General features: G+C 55.7%; 1 protein-coding gene across 1 annotated transcript in view; it reads left to right on the plus strand.

Annotated features, from left to right (window-relative positions):
• The first annotated feature begins 537 nt into the window (after positions 1-537).
• Positions 538-19440, plus strand: part of LOC127570468 (tonsoku-like protein) — a 41599-nt gene continuing 22696 nt past the window's right edge. The window contains exons 1-11 of the mRNA XM_052016079.1: positions 538-588; positions 762-876; positions 1433-1578; positions 4974-5126; positions 6566-6691; positions 8607-8781; positions 10385-10437; positions 12601-12690; positions 15910-15999; positions 16641-16713; positions 17488-17651. Of these exons, the coding sequence (XP_051872039.1) occupies positions 538-588; positions 762-876; positions 1433-1578; positions 4974-5126; positions 6566-6691; positions 8607-8781; positions 10385-10437; positions 12601-12690; positions 15910-15999; positions 16641-16713; positions 17488-17651 (1236 nt within the window). The remainder of the gene's footprint in view (positions 589-761; positions 877-1432; positions 1579-4973; positions 5127-6565; positions 6692-8606; positions 8782-10384; positions 10438-12600; positions 12691-15909; positions 16000-16640; positions 16714-17487; positions 17652-19440) is intronic.

Raw genomic sequence — 19440 nt, forward strand, 5'->3', positions numbered from 1 at the left:
AAGAAACAACCCGACCGAAACCAAACGCCCGCGCAACACTACGCCCGCGACCGCAAAATGCGCGACACTTCACACCAGAATCGCGTCCATCTCGTCCACCACGCACGCGATCCCCTGAGGGGCCCAGCGAGCGCGGAACTCGGCCAGGGTGCCCGAGGAGACCGTGTGCTCCCTTTCCAGCGGCATCAGTGCGCGCACATAAGTGTGGAAGACGGGCAGGCAGGCCGACCTGCCGGGACCCTCGGCCGCCCGCCGCCGCGTCCCGTGGATGGCCAGCTTGGCCAGGCCCAGCAGGAGACCCACCAGGAGATCCGTCACGTGCCCCTCCCCGCGCCACACCGGGTGCCCGTAGACCAACAACGTCAGGTTGAAGTGCAGCCAGAACTTCAGCAGCAGCCCCCGCAGATACCCGAAGAGGGGCTGCGACCTCTCGCACTCCGCGTACGCGTGGTACACCGTCTCCTCCTGGCCGCAGAAGTGACAGGCGGCCGGGGTGTCGGTGAACCGGCTCAGGAACCGGTTGCACGGTACTGCCCGATGCAACACCCTCCACCCCAGGTCCCCGATGTACAGCAGGAGGAGTCCCGTGTAGAGAGACCCCCACCGGGATCGGCACCGCCCCTCCCACAGTGTGACCCTCCCTCGGCACCGCCCCACCCGCGGTGGGACTCTCTCTGAACACCCCTCCCGCAGCACGGCGCTCCCTCACTGCCCCCTCCACAGTCCCACACTGTGGTTGACCGGGTTTATCCTGCCCACAGATCCAGCTGACCCTGGGGGACTTCTCCGCTGCCAGCCTGCACTTGCGACAGGTCCTCTCCCAGACCAGGGTGCCAGCCAGCCAGAGGCACAAGGTGAAGCAGCAGTTGCACAGAGGTGAGCACAGCCATGGAAGGGGCACTCATCAACATCTCCCCAACCTGGGACACGGGCTATGGGAGGAGAGCTCTGTCTGTGCACCCATGATGTGGAGTGATTGACACAGGGCTGTGGGGAGAGAGTGGGGCAGCGGGATCAGTGTGGACACTGACACGGAGAGCGGGGCAACCAAAATTTTTGTTGCTGTTTGACCTTGTTCTGGAATTGGTTCCATTTTACGTCTGAGAGAGCTGACCAAGGCCCTTCACCTACTCAGTCCGGGTTATCCCACTGGATATTATTCTCACGAATCCCACCAGCCCAGTCTCTCCTGACTTCCTTCAGATTCCGTAAAACCAGACGTGCTGTGTGCCGGAATGGTCAGGATTTCAGGGAATACCGGCTGGTTGACGGGTGTCAGTGTGGGCATGATTCCCGTTCTCCATCCTGGTTGGATCTGGGAGTGCTGGGCGCAGTTAGTGATGGGGGTGCTGGTGCTTGTTCCCATGGTTGGTGGGGGGTGGTGGTGAGCTCTTTCTGTGCACTGATTGTTACTTCTCCCCCCCCCCCCCAGCACTGAAGGGGGAGCGGCTGCTAAAGGCTCTGTCGGCAGAGCCAGCCACTCACTACGCCAGCCGCCTGCGCCTCTGTGAGGAACTGGGGGACCTCTGCTGCTCTGTCCACTGCTATCAGAAGGGAGTGGAGTACTACCAGCAACAGGTAACCGGGGCTGTGGCTTCTGCTTCGCTCACCTCCCGCAGTTCACCAGCACATCAGGGAACTGGGAGCCAGTGGCCCTGTCGCTGGGGTACACACAGGGCTGGTTACAACACACAACAGTATAGCACAGGCCCTTCGGCCCACCATGTTGTGCCCAACTAATTAAACCACTGAGTCCTAATTAATCTAATCCCTCTTCCCCACTCATTGACCAGATCCCTCCTTTCTCTGCACATCCATGGGCCTATCTAAGAGTCTCTTAAACCACTCTATCGTATCTGCCTCCACCCCCACCCCTGGCAGCCCGTTCCAAGCACCCACCACTCTCTGTGTAAGCAAAAAACTTTGCCCCACACATCTCCTTTGAACTTTCCCCCTCTCACCTTAAATACATGTCCTCAAGTATTAGACATTTCAATCCTGGGAGAAAGATTCTGACTGTCCGCCCTATCTATGCCTCACGTAATTTTATAAACCTCTATCAGGTCTCCCCTCAGCCTTCAACACTCCAGAGCAAACAACCCAAGTTTGTCCAACCTCTCCTTAGAACTCATATCGTCCAATCCAGGCAGCATTGTGGTGAACCTCTTCTGCACCCTTTCCAAAGCCCCTGTAATGGGACGACCAGAACTGAATGCAACACTCCAGATGCAGCCTAACTAGAGCTTTATAAAGATGCAACGTAAATCCCTGACTTTTGAACTCACTGCCTCGTTGGAGGGTTAGGGTTAGGGCACGTGGGTTTGGGTGTAACATTTGTTCATGGATTGACAATCGGTTATCGGACAGAAGGCAAACAGCAGGAATAAAGGAGCAACACAAGACATCGCCGGAACTCAGCGGCTCGGGAAGCGTCGCAGAGGGAAATGAACTGTTGATGTTTTGGGTCTCAAAATACTATGAAACCGACCGGATACTGAAAGGCCTGGATAGAGTGGACGTGGGCAGAATGTTTCCCTCAGTGGGAGAGTCCAGGATCCGAGGGCACAGCCTCAGGATAAAGGGAACTGAGATGAGGAGGAATTTCTCCATCCGGAGGGCAGTGGATCTGTGGAATTCGTTGCCACAGACGGCTGTGGAGGCCAAGTCATTGGGTGTATTTAAGGCAGAGATTGATAGGTTCTCGATTGGTGAGGTGGTGAAAGGTTATGGGGAGAAGGCGGGAGACTGGGGTTGAAAAAATATCAGCCATGATTGAATGGCGAGCAGACTCGATGGGCCGAATGGCCTGTTCCGATATTTTATGGTCTTAAGGGGTTGGCCATTCAGGACTGAGATGGGGAGAAATGTCTCACCCGGTGGTTGGGGAGGGGCGTTGAATCTGCAGAATTCTCCCCATGGGGGCTGTGCAGGCTCTGTTAGTGTTCATTCAGAACTGGGATGGAGAGGTGTCTGGGTGCAGGGTGGATCCAGGGCGAGGGGGGTGAGGTGAGGAGAGTGGAGCAGAGGGAGGAGGTCAGCCATAGTCTTGTTAAATGGGGGAGCAGGACTGACGGGCCGAATGGCCGATTCCTGATCCCAGTCACCGTGCTTCTGTCACCAAGGAAAAGTCCAGAGTTACTTTGGACTCAGTGGACTCCTAGTTACTCCCAACACCCAAGGTAACAGTCCTGGATTGACACTTTATCGTGCTGATTGTTGTGTGTTAGAGCAATGTCTGCAGTGACATGAGCCATTAAAACCATGTCGTAGAGTCATTCAGCACGGAAACAGGCCCTTCGCCCTATCTTGTCCATGCCGACCGAGACTCCCATCTACAGTTGTCCCATTTGCCAGTCTGTTTGTTTGGCCCAAATCCCACGAAACCTTCCCATCCATGTACCTGCCTAAACCTCTTTTCAATGTTGTAACTGTACCCGCCTCTACCACTTCCTCTGGCAGCTCGTTCCACACACCCACCACCCTGTGTGTGAAAAGCTGGCCTCTCAGACCCCTTTTAATTCTTTCCCCTATCACCTTAAACCTGTGTTTTAGACTCCCCTACCCTGGGGAAAAGACTGTGATCATCCGATGTTGTTCGTGGCTTTATAAACCTCTATGTTCACCCCTCAGCCTCCTACGCTCCAGGGAAAAGTCCCAGCCTGTCCAGTCTCTCCTGATAACCTGAGCCTCCAGTCCTGGGAAAATCCGTGTGAATCTTTTCTGCAGCTTCTCCAGCGTAATGGCATCCTTTCTGTAACAGGGTGATCAGAACTGCACACACTACTCCAAGGGCGGTAGCACCAATGACTTGTACAGTTGTCATGTGACGTCCCAACTCCTGTACTCAGTGCCCTGACTGAAGGCCAGCGAGCCAAGTGCCTTCTTCACCACTCTGTCTACCTGTGACACCACTTTCAGGGAACCACGTACTTGTACTCCTGGGTCCCTCTGTCCTACAACACTCCCCCGGGCCCTGCCGTTCACTGTGTATGTCCCGCCCCGGTTTAACTACCAAAGTTAAAACCACACACTTATTCAGGTAAAATTCCATCTGTCGTTCCTTGGCCCACTGCCCAGATGGTCTCGATCCTGTTGTAACCAAAGACAACCTTTGTCATTGTCCACTATACCACCAATTTTGATGTCATCTGTAAAAAATACCTACATTCTCCCCCAAATCAGTAACATAGAGGACGGAGGACCCAGCACCAACAAGCCGCTGGTCACAGGCCTCTGCATCCACCGTCACCCTGTGTCTCCGTCCGACAAGCCAATTCCAGACTGGTCCCTGCCGTACACTGGGTTAATGTGGTGTGTGTGTGTCTGTGTGTGTGTGAGACGGTCCCTGCCATACACTGGGTTAATGGTGTGTGTGTGTGTGTGTGTGTGTGTGTGTGTGTGTGTGTGTGTGTGTGGCGGCTCCTGCCGTACACTGGGTTAATGTGGTGTGTCTGTGTCTGTGTCTGTATGTGTGTGAGACGGTCCCTGCCATACACTGGGTTAATGGTGTGTGTGTGTGTGGCGGCTCCTGCCGTACACTGGGTTAATGTGGTGTGTGTGTGTGTGTGTGTGTGGCGGCTCCTGCCTTACACTGGGTTAATGTGTGTGTGTGTGTCTGTGTCTGTATGTGTGTGAGACGGTCCCTGCCATACACTGGGTTAATGGTGTGTGTGTGTGTGGCGGCTCCTGCCGTACACTGGGTTAATGTGGTGTGTGTGTGTGTGTGTGTGTGTGTGTGTGTGTGTGTGTGTGTGTGGCGGCTCCTGCCTTACACTGGGTTAATGTGGTGTGTGTGTGTGTCTGTGTCTGTATGTGTGTGAGACGGTCCCTGCCATACACTGGGTTAATGGTGTGTGTGTGTGTGGCGGCTCCTGCCTTACACTGGGTTAATGTGGTGTGTGTGTGTCTGTGTGTGTGTGAGACGGTCCCTGCCATACACTGGGTGAATGCAGTATGTTCTCTCTCTCTCCCAGCTGGCCTGTGCGGAGATGCTGAGCTGTCCAGACAAGGAGATGGCAGTGATTCACTACTCCCTGGCCCGCACCTACCACGACCTGCACGATTATCGACGGGCTCTCAGTCATTATCAGAGGGAGCTGGAGCTTCAGAAGGGAAATGATCAGGAGGTGAGGGAGGGGCAGTACTGAGGGAGGGTCACACTGTGGTGGGGGGGGGGGGGGGTGCTGTACTGAGGGAGGGTCACGCCCTGCAACCATTTCCTGAGCCGGTTCACTGACACCCCGGCCGCCTGTCACTTCTGCGGCTGGGAGGAGACGGTGTACCAAGTGTACGCGGAGTGCGAGAGGTTGTGGCCCCTCTTTGCGTGTCTGAAGGGGCTGCTGCTCAAGCTCTGGCTGCACTTCAGCCCAACGCTGCTGATCTATGGTCACTCGGTGCGGCGCGGGGCTGGTCACGCGGGGATCTCCTGGTGGATCTTCTGCTGGGCCTGGCCAAGCTGGCCATCCACTGGTCCAGCGGCGGGCAGCCGAGGGTTCCGGCAGGTCCACCTGCCTGCCCGACTTCCGTGCTTACATGCGCGCGCGTGTCCTTGGAGAGGGAGCACGCGGTCTCCGCGGGCACCCTGGTTGAGTTCTGCACTATGTGGGCCCCTCGGGGGATCGCGCGTGTCATGGACGGTACGAATGAGATTCTTCTCTGAAGTGTTGCGTGGTCTGTTTAGCGGGTGATTGCATTATTGCTGCAGCTAGAATCTGTCGGCATAGTTTATTTCCTGCTGTATCAGTTGCTGTAGTTTTGACCCTGGATGTCCTTCTGCAGTGCTCGTAGTGAATAAAGTTTGTAAAGTAAAAGGAGCAGCTGTTGTTGCCATGGCGACGGAGCGCTGGCCCTACCCTCACCCCCTCTGGTGAAGGAAGTCTCGTGCGGCCCACAAGTCCCAGCCGACCGATGTCGGTTGGTGTTGGGGTGTCCAGGTGCTGCCCGAGGCCCACACCCCTCCCCATCCCACCGAGGAATGTGGTGGTGGTGACCTGCCGAGACCGATGGACCTCCCTGAGCAACAGGACCTCACGGTCTCAACACAGGCCACGGGCTTGTACCTCACCTCCCCCATTCCCATTCACCACCCCCCCCCCCCCACACCGCCCCCTGGTTCCCACTCCCAATTCCTGAATCGACACAGGGAGGACACAACGATCTCTGTCAAGGCCCCAGCAATCTCCTCTCTCCACAACCTGGGAGAGATCCCATCTGGCCCTGGGGACTTATCCACCTTAACATTCTTCAAGAGACCCAGCATCACCTCCTCATTGATGTCAGCGTGCCCTCAGATTTCAGCGCACCCCTCCCTGCACATCCTTCTCCGTGGTGAATCCCGACACCACGTACTCATTTAGTACCTCGCCCACATCCTCTGACTCCACGGCCACTTGTGACCCTCCTAACTCCCCCTTTAACTTCTCTCCTGCTGCCTTTATGTTCTTGCGTCCTTGCACGTTCCTGCGTTGTCGGCGTTGCCGCATCCTTCAGCGCGCGCGGCCCACGGTTCCCCTGTTAACGCCCCGCGTGAGGAGGGAGGTGTAATGGCTACTGCATCTCTCCACAGGAGTGCAAGACGTGGCTGCACATCGCGGCAGCCCAGCAGAAGCTGGGGACGGACTGGACAGAGGTGGAGGGGTGCCTCCAGGCAGCCGGGCGCCACGCACAGCGAGCCGGGGATCCCAGGCTGCAGGTACAGCGCTCCCTGGCTTCCGGGGGATGGCCACAGCTGGAGGGCAGGGCCGCACATCTGGTGACCCAGGCTGGTACCCGGGGCCGGCGGGGTAGACAGGCACCCCCAGGACATGCTCGGCATACTTAAGCCCCTCCAAAGTAGGACTCCAAACCCCTCCCGCTCCACAGCTGCCCAGCGGGGAATCCAGATGCGGCAGGTAGTAGTCCTGGCTGCAGAATGGGTTCACGGTGAACGGCAGACTGCACCCTGCAACACATCCCCCTGAACCCCAAGCCCCCAACCCAGCCCTAACCCTAACCCCCAAACCTCAGTGAAACGTACAATGCACAAAATCACTGTTCAGTTCTGGCCCCCCCCCCCCATTACAGGAAGGACGTGGAGGCTTTAGAGAGGGTGCAGTGGAGGTTTACCAGGATGCTGACGGTTTGGAGGACATGTGCTGTGAGGAGAGGTGGGACAAACTGGGGCTGTTTCCTCTGGAGCGGCGGAGGCTGAGGGGAGACCTGATAGAAGTTTATAAAATTATGCAAGGCACAGATAGACAACTGGTGTCTTTTCCCAGGATTGAAAGGTCTATTACCAGAAGGCATGTGTTTAAACTGAGAAGGGGAAAGTACAAAGGAGATGTGCGGGGCAAGTTGTTTTTCCACAGAGAGTGGTGCGGGCCTGGGACGCGCTGCCAGGGGTGGGGGTGGAGGCAGATACGACAGAGGGGTTTAAGAGACCCTTAAGTAGGCAATGAATATGCAGAGAAGAGAGGGATATGGTCAATGTGTGGGGAAGAGGGATTAGATTAATTAGGAGTCATTGGTTTAATTAGTTCAGCACAACATTTGTGGGCCGAAGGGCCTGTCCTGTGCTGTGCTGTTCTCTGCTCTAATGTGAAAGGCCACAGTGTTTGAGTGACCTGGGGGTCCTGATCCACAGATCCTGATGGTCAACGTGCAGGTATAGCAAGCGACGAGGAGGGGAAGTGGTGCGTCGGCCTTCGTTACCGGAGGGTCTGAGTGCAGGAGTAAGGAAGTCCCACCGCAGCTGTACAGGGCCTCGGTGAGACCGCACCGCGGGTGTCGTGGACAGTGCTGGTCTCCTTCCAGAGTCAGGTCAAGTTTACTGTCGTGTGCACAAGTACGGTGAGGTACGGGTACAATGTGAACAGCATCACAGGCACGTAGGTCCAGACAGCGTACAGAATATAAAGCACACAAGGCAGTGAAGGGCACATCACCCTCGCTCCACCTCAACTCCCCTCGTAACTCGCCTCCAGGCAGCCTGCCCCATCCGGGTCAAAACACTGAGGGTGCATCACCGCTCCGACCGAGGCCACCAGAAACCGCAGAGCGTTGTGGACACAGCCCAGCGCGTCACGGAAACCAGCCTCCCCTCCATGGACTCTGCACTTCTCGCTGCCTCATTGAAGCAGCCGACATAATCACAGACCCCTCCCACCCCAGACATTCTCTCTTCTCCCCCCTCCCCTCGGGCAGAAGATACAAAAGCCTGAAAGCTCAAGGGCAGCTTCTATACCGCTGTTATAAGACTCTTGAACGGATCTCTCTTATGCTAAAGGTGAACTCCTGATCTCCCAATCTACCTCATCGTGGCCCTTGCACCTTACGGTCTGCCTGCACTGCACTTTCTCTGTAACTGTGACACTTTATTCTGCATTCTGTTTTCCTTTGTACTACTTCAAAGTACTTGGGCATGGAATGATCTGTCTGGACGGCACACAGACAAAAGCTTCTCACTGTACCTCGGTACACGTGACAATAATAAACCAATTCCAATTCACGGACACCTTCCCCCAACACGGAGAGTGTAGGGAAGAAGGTGAGAGATCGCAGCCCTCGCCCCTGCCTCCTCCCCGCCCCAAAGGTACTGACCTCTCGACCTTCCTCCCGCAATCCCCCAGCACAAGGTGCAGAAGGTGCTCGGCAAAATGCAGAAGCATGCTGATCGTCCCTGGGAGCCGGCGCCAGGGGACACCACCGAGGAGACGGAGAGTGACAGCGAGAGCGAGAGGGAGAGTGAGGCCAGCATGGACCTGGGTGATGAGGAGCTCCCGGAACAACCCCACAGCCACACTGGTAGGGGCGGAACGTGTCCCCCCGAGGGTGTCACTGGGAGATAGAATGGGAGGGAGGGGAGACAAAGGAGTTGGGGGAGACCGACGGGATGGGAGACAGTGGCGAGAGGAGGAAGACATAGGGAAATGGAGAGATCGAGGGAGGGATGGGAGGGGGGAGACGGATCGAGGGAGGGATGGGAGGGGGGGAGACGGATCGAGGGAGGGATGGGGAGACAGGGATCGAGGGAGGGATGGGAGGGGGAGACGGAGGGATCGAGGGACGGACAGGGATCGTGGGGGAGATGGGAGGAGGGAGACAAAAACTGATGTTGGTTGGGGTGCTGTGCAATGGCACCCTTCACCCCCTCCCCAGCCCCTTCCCACCCCCACTGAGGGAGCTGACGGGATCCTGGTTTCATGACCGTTAACTGTCAAGTTAGACGCTGCTCCCCCGTGGTCCGTCAATGAATAATCCTCAACCGAAAGAATGGGACCGTTGGGAATGAAACCTCCAGATTCAAGGGGATCTGAGGGACGTGTTGCCCACGCGCGGGGCGGTGGGGACAAGGGACGTGTTGCCCACGCACGGTCCAGTGGGGACGAGGGACGTGTTGCCCACGCGTGGAGGACAAGGGATGTATTGCCCACGCGCGGTCCAGTGGGGACGAGGGACGTGTTGCTCATGCGCGGGCCGGTGGGGACGAGGGACGAGGGATGTGTTGCTCACGCGCGGGACAGTGAGGATACGGGGCATGTTCCTCACGCGCGGGGTGGTGGGGACGTGGCCTGAGGGACGTGTTATTCATATGTGGGGCAGTGGGGCCGAGGGGTGTTTTGCCCACACGGGGGGCGGTTGTCACACAGAGTCCGTCCCTGCCCTACTCCCTCCTGCCCTGGGTGTACACATCCCTCAGATCCCCTTTGAATCTGGGAGGTGATGATGTGGGGTTTGGGTACACAGGGTGTTGGGGACGTGGGTGCACAGGGTGCTGGGGACGTGGGTGCACAGGGTGTTGGGGACGTGGGTGCACAGGGTGGTGGGGACGTGGGTGCACAGGGTGGTGGGGACGTGGGTGCACAGGGTGGTGGGGACGTGGGTACACAGGGTGGTGGGTGCACAGGGTGCTGGGGACGTGGGTGCACAGGGTGCTGGGGACGTGGGTGCACAGGGTGCTGGGGACGTGGGTACACAGGGTGCTGGGGACGTGGGTGCACAGGGTGCTGGGGACGTGGGTGCACAGGGTGCTGGGGACGTGGGTGCACAGGGTGCTGGGGACGTGGGTACACAGGGTGCTGGGGACGTGGGTGCGCAGGGTGGTGGGGACGTGGGGCTGAGGGGAATGTTGCTCACACACGGGGTTGGGGACGTGGGGCTGAGGGGAGTGTTGTTCACACCCGGGGGTGGGGACGTGGGTACACGGGGGTGGCGACATGGGGCTGAGGAGAGTGTCGTTCACACACGGGGTTGGGGACGTGGGGCTGAGAGACATGTTCACACATGGGGTTGGGGACATGGGGCTGAGGGGAGTGTTGTTCACACCCGGGGGTGGGGACGTGGGACTTGCTGCCAGAGGATGTGGCTGAGGTAGCACAATTGCTAAGTCTATGCTCCTCCATTTCAGAGAAGGGGAAGGAAGTCCCAACATGCAGACCAGGGCAGGCTGTGAGCGTGCAGGTGAGGCAGATCCCAGCGCCGTGCCTGACTCTCCTACCCCCATTGTCCTTTCTGTCCTCACAGCCCCTGGGGACTCCTTGACCTCACAATCTGCCTCGTTGTGACCTTGCACCTTGCTGTCTGCCTGCACTACACTTTCTCTGTAGCTGTGACACTTTGCATTCTGTAGTGTTTTACCCTGTACTACCTCAGTGCACTGTGTAATGAATTGACCTGCACGATCGGTATGCAAGACAAGTTTTTCACTGGACCTCGGTACAAGAGACAATAATAAACCAATTCCACTGTCCAGGCCAGCATTTATTGCCCATCCCTGCTACCCCTGAGCAGGCAGGGATGAATGGCCTTCTGGAGTAGCTGCAGTCCTCCTGGTGCTGCTGGGGAGGGGGTTCCAGATTCAGACCCAGTGCCAGTGAAGGAACAGCAATACATTCCCAAGTCAGGACGGTCCGAGAGTTGGTGGGGAACCTGCAGGCGGTGGTGTTCCCTCCCCGACTTGCTCCCTCCTGGTGGGGTTGTGTGGGGGAGTGGGTGGGGGGCCAGCGGCGGAGGGAAGGAGGCGGGAGGGGTGGAGGGGGTCAGGTGACTGGGATGTCACGTGCGCTGGCGTCCCATGACAGTCTGCGTTTCCGAGGCAGGTGGGGCGGCTGCTGAAACCACATCCTGCCATCACACAGAGTCTGTCCCCGCCCCACTCCTTCCTGCCTTGGGTGTACGCGAGGTGAACGACCCCCTCTCCCACACACAAACCGGCTGCCGGCACCAACACGAGGAGGAGACGCACTCAGTGCAGGGGGAGCAGGCCAATGCGCACTCTGGGGCAGGAACTGTGATGGTGAGTACAGCCCACAGACTGACAGAGAGTCAGTCATACAGCACAGAAATACACCCTCCGGTCCATCTCATCCATGCCAACCAAGGTGCCTATCTACACTAGCCCCATCTCCCTCTAAACCCTTCCTATCCATGTACCTCTCCAAGTGACCAGTGGTGTTCTGCAGGGATCTGTTCTGGGACCCCCGGTCTTTGTGATTTTTATAAATGACTTGGATGAGGATGTGGAAGGGTGGGTTAGTAAGTTTGCAGATGACATGAAGGTCGGTGGTGTTGTGGATAGTGTAGAAGGTTGTTGTAGGTTACAACGGGACATTGATAGGATGCAGAGCTGGGCTGAGAAGTGGCAGATGGAGTTCAACCCGGACAAGTGTGAAGTGATTCACTTTGGGAGGTCGAATTTGAAGGCAGAATACAAGGTTAATGTCAGAACTCTCAGCAATGTGGAGGAACGGAGGGATCTTGGGGTCCACGTCCATAGATCCCTCAAGGTTGCTGCGCAGGTTGATAGGGTTGTTAAGAAGGTGTATGGAGTGTTGACCTTCATTAGTCGGGGTACTGAGTTCAAGAGCCGCGAGGTGATGTTGCTGCTCTATAAAACTCTGTTTAGACCACACTTGGAGTATTATGTTCAGTTCTGGCTGCCTCATTATAGGAAGGATGTGGAAGCTTTAGAGAGGGTGCAGAGATTTACCAGGATGCTGCCTGGATTGGAGAGCATGTCTTATGAGGATAGGTTGAGCGAGCTAGGGCTTCTCTCCTTGGAGCAAAGGATGATGATAGGTGACTTGATAGAGGTGTACAAGATGATAAGAGGCATAGATCGAGGAGACAGTGAGAGACTTTTTCCCAGGGTGACAATGGCTAACACAAGGGGGCATAATTTTAAGGTGATTGGAGGAAGGTATAAGGGGGATGTCAGGGGTAAGTTTTTTTTTGCACGGAGAGTGGTGGGTGCGTTGAATGCACTGCCGGCAGAGGTTGTGGGGGCAGATACATTGGGGACATTTAAGAGATTCTTAGATATACAAATGAATGATAGAGAAATGGAGGGCTATGTGGGAGGGAAGGGTTAGATAGATCTTAGAGCAGGATAAAATGTCAGTACAACATTGTTGGCTGTAGGGCCTGTACTATGCTGTAGTGTTCTATGTGTCTTTAAAGCACTAATTGTACCCGCCTCTTCCACTTCCTCTGGCAGCTTGTTCCATATCACCACCAGCGTCTGTGTTCTGTCTATATTTTCTGCTGCCTCAGGAAAGCAGCTGACACAATCAAAGACCCCACCCACCTCGGACATTCTCTCTTCTCCCCTCTCCCGTCAGGCAGAAGATAGAAAAGCTTGAGAACACGTACCACCAGGCTCAGGGACAGCTTCTATCCTGCTGTTATAAGACCATGAAACGGATCTCTCACACGGTAAAGGATGAGCTCTTGATCTTTCAATCTACCTTGTCGTGTACCTTGCACCTTATTGTCTGCCTGTACTGCACTTCCTCTGTAACTTTATTCTGCATTGTTTTCCTTTTGTACTATTTCAGTGTAGTTATGATCTGTCTGGATGGCATGTTTTTCACTGTACCTCGGTACATGTGACGTAGAGAACAGTACAGCATTGGACAGGCCATTCAGCCCACTGTGTTGTGCTGATCTTGAAGCCAATTTATGCTGTGTCCTCCTCCTGTGTATCACCCACATCCCTCCATTCCCCTCATATTCACGGGTCTATCTAAAAGCCTCTTAAGCTGCCTGCTTCAACTACCCCTGGCAACCCATTCCAGGCACCCACCACTCTCTGCGTAAAAAAAAAACTTGCCCCTCACGTTGCCTTTAAACTTTCCCCCTCTAACCTTAAAAGCACCTCCTCTGGTGTTTGACATTTGTACCCTGGGGAACAGACTTTGGCTGTCTACTCTATCTGTGCCTCTCAATTTTAAAAACCTCTATCAGGTCTACCCTCAGCCTCCGACCGTCCAGGGAGAACAACCCAAGTTTGTCTGACCTCTCCTTATAGCTCCTGCCCTCTAATCCAGGCAGCGTCCTGATGAACCTCTTCTGCACCCTCTCTGCAAGTGACAATAGACCAATTCCATTTCCAAAACTTACCCCTCGGGTCCCTTCTAAATCTCTCCTCTCTCACCTTAAGCCTGTGCCCCCAAGTTTTAGACTCCCCCACCCTGAGGAAAAGACTGCAACCATCTGCTTATCTGTGCTCCTCATGATTTATAAACCTCTGTCGGGTCACCCCTCAGCCTCCTACACCAGGGAAAACAGTCCCAGCCTCTCCTGATAACTCGAGCCCTCCAGTGCTCAAGAGACTGCAGATGTTGTTATTTAGAGCAAAGGGCAAACTACAGGAAGGACTGAATGGGTCAGGCAGCATCTGTGGAGGCAAAGGGTTGATTGATGCTTTCACCCTGAATTTCTGCACCGTCAGCAGTACGGTGACCGGAACTGCACACACACTACTCCAAGTGCAGTCTCACCAACTGTTCCATGATGCCCCAAGTCTTGTACTCGACGCCCCGACTGACAAAGGCAAGTGTGCCACCCTCCTTCACTCTCATCCTGTCTATCTGTGTCGCCACTTCCAGGGAACTATGTCCCTGTACCCCATGGTCTCTCTGATCAACAGCAGTCTCCAGGGCCCTGCCATTCACTGTGTAAGTCCTGCCTTAGTTTAACTTCCTAAAATGCAGCACTTTGCACTTGTCCGGGTTAAATTCCACCCGCCGTTCCTTTGCCACTTTCTCAAGTGATCTGGATCCTGCTGTACCCTATGACGACCGTCCACTATCCCACTGATTGTAGTGGGATCTGCACTTACTAATCATGCCGTCTACATTCTGATCCAAATCATGAATATTTACGACAAACAACAGAGTTAAATGTGCCTGCCTCAGTCACTTTCACTTTGGAAGGAAAAATAGAAGATCAGGTTATTATTTAAATGGTGAAAGATTGCAGCCTGCTGTTGTGCGGAGGGACTTGGGAGAGCTTGTCATTGAATCGCAAAAGGTTGGTTTGCAGGTGCGACAGGTTGTCAGCAATGCAAATGCAATGTTGGCCTTCATTGCTGGAGGGATTGAATTTAAGAGCAGGGAGGTTATGCTGCAACTGTACAGGGCGCTGGTGAGGCCGCACCTGGGGTACTGCCTGCAGTTCTGGTCTCCTTACTTGAGGAAGGATATACTGGCTTTGGTGCAGAGGAGGTTCACCAGGTTGATTCTGGAGATGAGGGGGTTAGCCTATGAGGAGAGAGTGAGTCGCCTGGGACTAGACTTCCTGGAATTCAGAAGAATGAGAGGGGATCTTATAGAAACATATAAAATTATGAAAGGGATCGATAAGATACAGGCAGGAAGATTGTTTCCACTGGTAGGTGAGACTAGAACTAGGGAACATAGCCTCAAGATTCAGGGGAGTAGATTTAGGACGGAGATGAGGAGAAACTGCTTTTCCCAGAGAGTAGTGAATCTGTGGAATTCTCTGCCCAGGGAAGAAGTAGAGGCTGCCTCATTTTTCATAGTCGGGGAATTAAGGTTTGTGGGGAAAAGGCAGGCAGGTGGATCTGAGTCCACGGCCAGATCAGCCATGATCTTATTGAATGGCGGAGCAGGATCGGCGGGCCTGATGGCCGCCTCCTGCTCCTATGTTCCTCTGGCAGCTCGTTCCAAGTATGCACCATCCTCTGTGTGAATTTAGATCTTTCCCCTCGCCTTTAAACTGTGTTGTCTAGTTCTTGATCCCCTTTCCCTTGGAAAAAGACTGTGTGCATTCACCCTGTCCCTGCCCCTCATGATTTTATACACCTACATAAGGTCATCCCTTTCTCCAGAATTATGTTGAAACTCATAGAATTACAGACACTGGTCCCAAAGTGCTCCTTGACTGACACCTCGGTCACCTGTCCGGCCCCGGTCACCTGTCCAGCCTCATTTCCGCACAGGAGATCCAGTGTTGCCTCTGTCTAGTAGGGCCATCTACATATTTTCTGGGACACACAGCAAATTCTGCCCCATTTAAGACAAGATTTCTTTATTAGTCACACGTACATTGAAACACACAGTGAAATGCATCCTTTGCGTAGAGTGTCGCCATGCCTTCAGCGCCAACATAGCACGCCCACACCTTCCTAACCCGTACGTCTTTGGAATGCGGGAGGAAACCGGAGCACACGGAGGAAACCCACGCAGACACGGGGAGAACGTACAAACTCCTTACAGACAGCGGCTGGAATTGAACCCGGGTCGCTGGCGCTGTAATAGTGTTACACTGACTGTTACACTACTGTGCCTGCCCCCTTAGTATTTAATGTGGGCTCTGCACTGTCAGCACGGGTGAGGGGTCAGCACACAGTACTGGGTGTTGCTGCCGTGGGTCAGTGTCAAGCCGGCTTTGTTCCCCCGGAACAGAGGAGGTGGTGAGCAGATCTGGGAGAGGGATTTGAAATCATAAGAGGTAGAGAGCGAGGGAAACCGTTCCCATTGGCGGAGGGGCTGTGAGGAGGGAGCACCGCACTGTGGGAGGGTCGGTATTGAGAGTCTGGGGTCAGGGGTCAGGCCTGGGGTCAGGGGTCAGGGTGAGCGCCCCAGCCCCACTCGGTCCGAACCTGACTGCGCGTCCCTTGTCCCACAGAAGTGGAAGCGAAATGCGAAGGGGGAGACCCCGCTGCACCGGGCCTGTATCAGGGGGGACACCCAGCAGGCACAGTCCCTCATCCAGCAGGTAGGGGCGCGGAGGGAGATCCGCACTGTGGGAGGGGTGGGGTGTGTGGGGAGGGTGGGGGTGTGTGGGGGAAGGGAGGATAGGGTGGGGGTGTTTGGGGGAGGGGAGGGTGGGGATGTGCGGGGGTGGGGTGGGGGAGGGGTGGGGGTGTGCGGAGGTGTGTGGGGGAGGGTGGGGGTGTTTGGGGGAGGGGAGGGTGGGGATGTGTGGGGGTGGGGTGGGGGAGGGGTGGGGGTGTGCGGAGGAGGGGTGTGTGGGGGAGGGTGGGGGTGTTTGGGGGAGGGGAGGGTGGGGATGTGCGGGAGTGGGGTGGGGGAGGGGTGGGGGTGTGCGGAGGAGGGGTGTGTGGGGGAGGGTGGGGGTGTTTGGGGGAGGGGAGGGTGGGGATGTGCGGGGGTGGGGTGGGGGAGGGGTGGGGGTGTGCGGAGGAGGGGTGTGTGGGGGAGGGTGGGGGTGTTTGGGGGAGGGGAGGGTGGGGATGTGCCGGGGTGGGGTGGGGAGGGGTGGTGGGGAGGGTGGGGGTGTGTGGGGAAAGGGAGGGTGGGAGTCTGTGGGGGAGGGGTAGGGGGGTGGGGGGGGGTGTTCTCCGGCTGGGTGGGGAACTCACCAGTCCCACACACGAGCTGCATCCCCGTCCCCAGGGCCACCCGCTGGCCGAGCGGGACAATGCTGGCTGGACCCCGCTGCACGAGGCCTGTAACCACGGCTGGCTGAGTAAGTGTCCCCCCCCCCATCCCCCGCCTGCCCTCCTCCCCTCCCCTCCCTTCCCTGCCCGCTCCTCCCTCCCTCCCCTCCCTCCCTCCCCCGACCTCTGCCTCTCTCTCTCCCCCCCCTCCCCTGCAGGGAATGGAGGGAACTGGACCATGTGCAGGAGGATGGGATTAGTTTATGCATCATGGTCAGCACAGACATGATGGGCCGAAGGGCCTGTCCTGCGCTGTAGATTTCTATGTTCTATATTGAATGGCGGCCGAGTGTCCTGCTCCGGCTGTTTCCTTGGGTTGTGGGTGTGCAGGTTGAGGGGAGACCCTCGCCTGTTGAGGGAGTGCCCGGTGAACCGTGTGGACCCGGGGGTTCAGGAGTAGGGGTGTGGGTCTGCAGAGGGAGGAAGTGGTGTGGGACCTGTATGAAACGGGACACCACTGGAGCGTCCCGTCCCGTCCCACTCACCGCACTTCAGGGAGGTCCTGAAGAAGATGCGGAGGGGACTTACTGGGGTGGTTCCCAGCATGAGGGAGCCCAGCTCCGCCGGAGAGGCCAGGATTATTCTCCCAGGGGCAGGGAAGGCTGAGGAGGGATTTGACAGAAGGGGTAGGTGGGTGACGGCCTGTGAGGCAGCTGGAAACAGTCACTCGGGGTTGGATCGGCCGTGGGGGTGGTGTAATTCACAGGGCTGGGGATGGGACCAAAGGGGGTAGGACAGGGTGGATGGGCAGAACAGCCAGAGGGAGGAGGGAGCTGGTAGCAGTAACTGAGCTCTGCTTCCAGAGATTGTGACCCTGCTGCTGGACAGCGGAGCAGCTATTAACAGCGAGGAGGACAGCCTGTGTGGCGGCACCACCGTCCTTCACGATGCCCTCACCAACGGCTGCCTGGACATCGCTCAGCTCCTCATCGACAGGGGGGCATTGACCAAAGACAGAGATAATAAGGTGAGACAACGGGCAGTAACTCACTGGTGGCAGGACATCGCACCACGCAACCGGTACAGGGACACTGCCAATTGGTTCATTAATGTCACACGTACCGAGGTACAGTGAATAGCTTGTGGGTGGGTGAGTGAGTGTGTGTAAGGGTACGTGTGTGTGTGTGTGTGTGAGTGAGCATTGAAATCGGTTGATTATTGTCAGGTGTACTGAGGTACAGTGAAAAACTTCTCTTGCACACCACTCGTACAGATCAATTCATTACACAGTGCATTGAGGTAGTACAGGGTAAAACAACAACAGAATACAGAGTAAAGTGTCACAGCTACAGGGAAGTGCAGTGCAGGTAGACAATAAGGTGCAACATCACACAAGGTAGATCATGAGGTCAGAGTCCATCTCATTGTATAAGGGAACCGTTCAATAGTCTTATCACAGTGGGGTAGAATCTGTCCTTGAGTCTGGTGGTACGTGCCCTCAGGCTCCTGTATCTTCTGCCTGATGGGAGAAGAGAGAATGACCTGGGTGGGTGGGGTCTTTGATTATGCTGGCTGCTTCACCAAGGCAGCGAGAGGTAAAGACAAGAGTCCAAGGAGGGGAGGCTGGTGTCCGTGATGCGCTGGGCTGTGTCCACAACTCTCTGCAGTTTCTTGCGGTCCTGGGCAGAGCAGCTGCCGTACCAAGCCGTGATACATCCAGATAGGATGCTTTCTATGGTGCATTGATAAAAATTGGTGAGTGTCAAAGGGGACATGCCAAATTTCTTTAGCCTCCTGAGGAAGTAGAGGCGCTGGTGAGCTTTCTTGGCCGTGGCATCTACTTAGTTGGACCAGAACAGGCTATTGGTGATGTTCATTCCTAGGAACTTGAAGCTCTCAGCCCTCTCAAGCTCAGCACCGTTGATGTAGACAGGTGCATGTACACCACCCCCTTTCCTGAAGTCAATGACCAGCTCTTTCATTTTGTTGACATTGAGGGAAAGGTTGTTGTCGTGACACCATTCCACTAAGCTCTCTATCTCCTACCTGTACTCCAACTCATCACTGTTTGAGATACAGCCTACAACGGTGGTATCATCTGCAAACTTGTAGATGGAGTTAGAGCAGAATCTGGCCACACAGTCGTGAGTGTATAGGGAGTAGAGTAGAGGGCTGAGGATGCAGCCTTGTGGGGCACCAGTGTTGAGAATAATCGTGCCGGAGGTATTGCTGCCTGTCCTCACTGATTGCCATCTGTTGGTCAAAAAATCAAGGATCCAGTTACAGAGTCCAAGGTCTCAGAGTCTGGTGATGAGTTTGCTTGGAATTATAGTATTGAAGGCAGAGCTGTAGTCAATAAACGATAGTCTAACGTAGGTGTCTTTACTGTCCAGATGCTCCAGAGCTGAGTGTAGGGCCAGGGAGATGGCACCCGCTGTAGACCTGTTTCGGCGGTAGGCGAACTGCAGTGGGTCGAGGTTGTCTGGGAGGCTGGAGTTGATGCGTGAAATGACCAGCCTCTCAAAGCACTTCATGATGGTGGATGTCAGAGCCATTGGTCGGTAGTCATTAAGGCACGTTGCCTTGCTTTACCGGGATCATAGTGGTCTCCTTAAAACATTCCATGCGTAAGTACATCAAGGTGGTAAAATGGAAAACAGAATGCAGAAAATAGTGTTACAGTTACAGAGAAAGTGCAGTGCAGGCAGACAATAAGGTGCAAGGGCCACGACCAGGTAGATTGAGAAAGCAGAAGTTCCCCCAAGTTCAAGTCTAATGTCGTAGGCATTGGTACCCAGCAGCAGCACTGTACTTTA

Source organism: Pristis pectinata, chromosome 5, assembly GCF_009764475.1.
Source record: "Pristis pectinata isolate sPriPec2 chromosome 5, sPriPec2.1.pri, whole genome shotgun sequence".
In the NCBI taxonomy this organism is placed as follows: Eukaryota; Metazoa; Chordata; class Chondrichthyes; order Rhinopristiformes; family Pristidae; genus Pristis; species Pristis pectinata.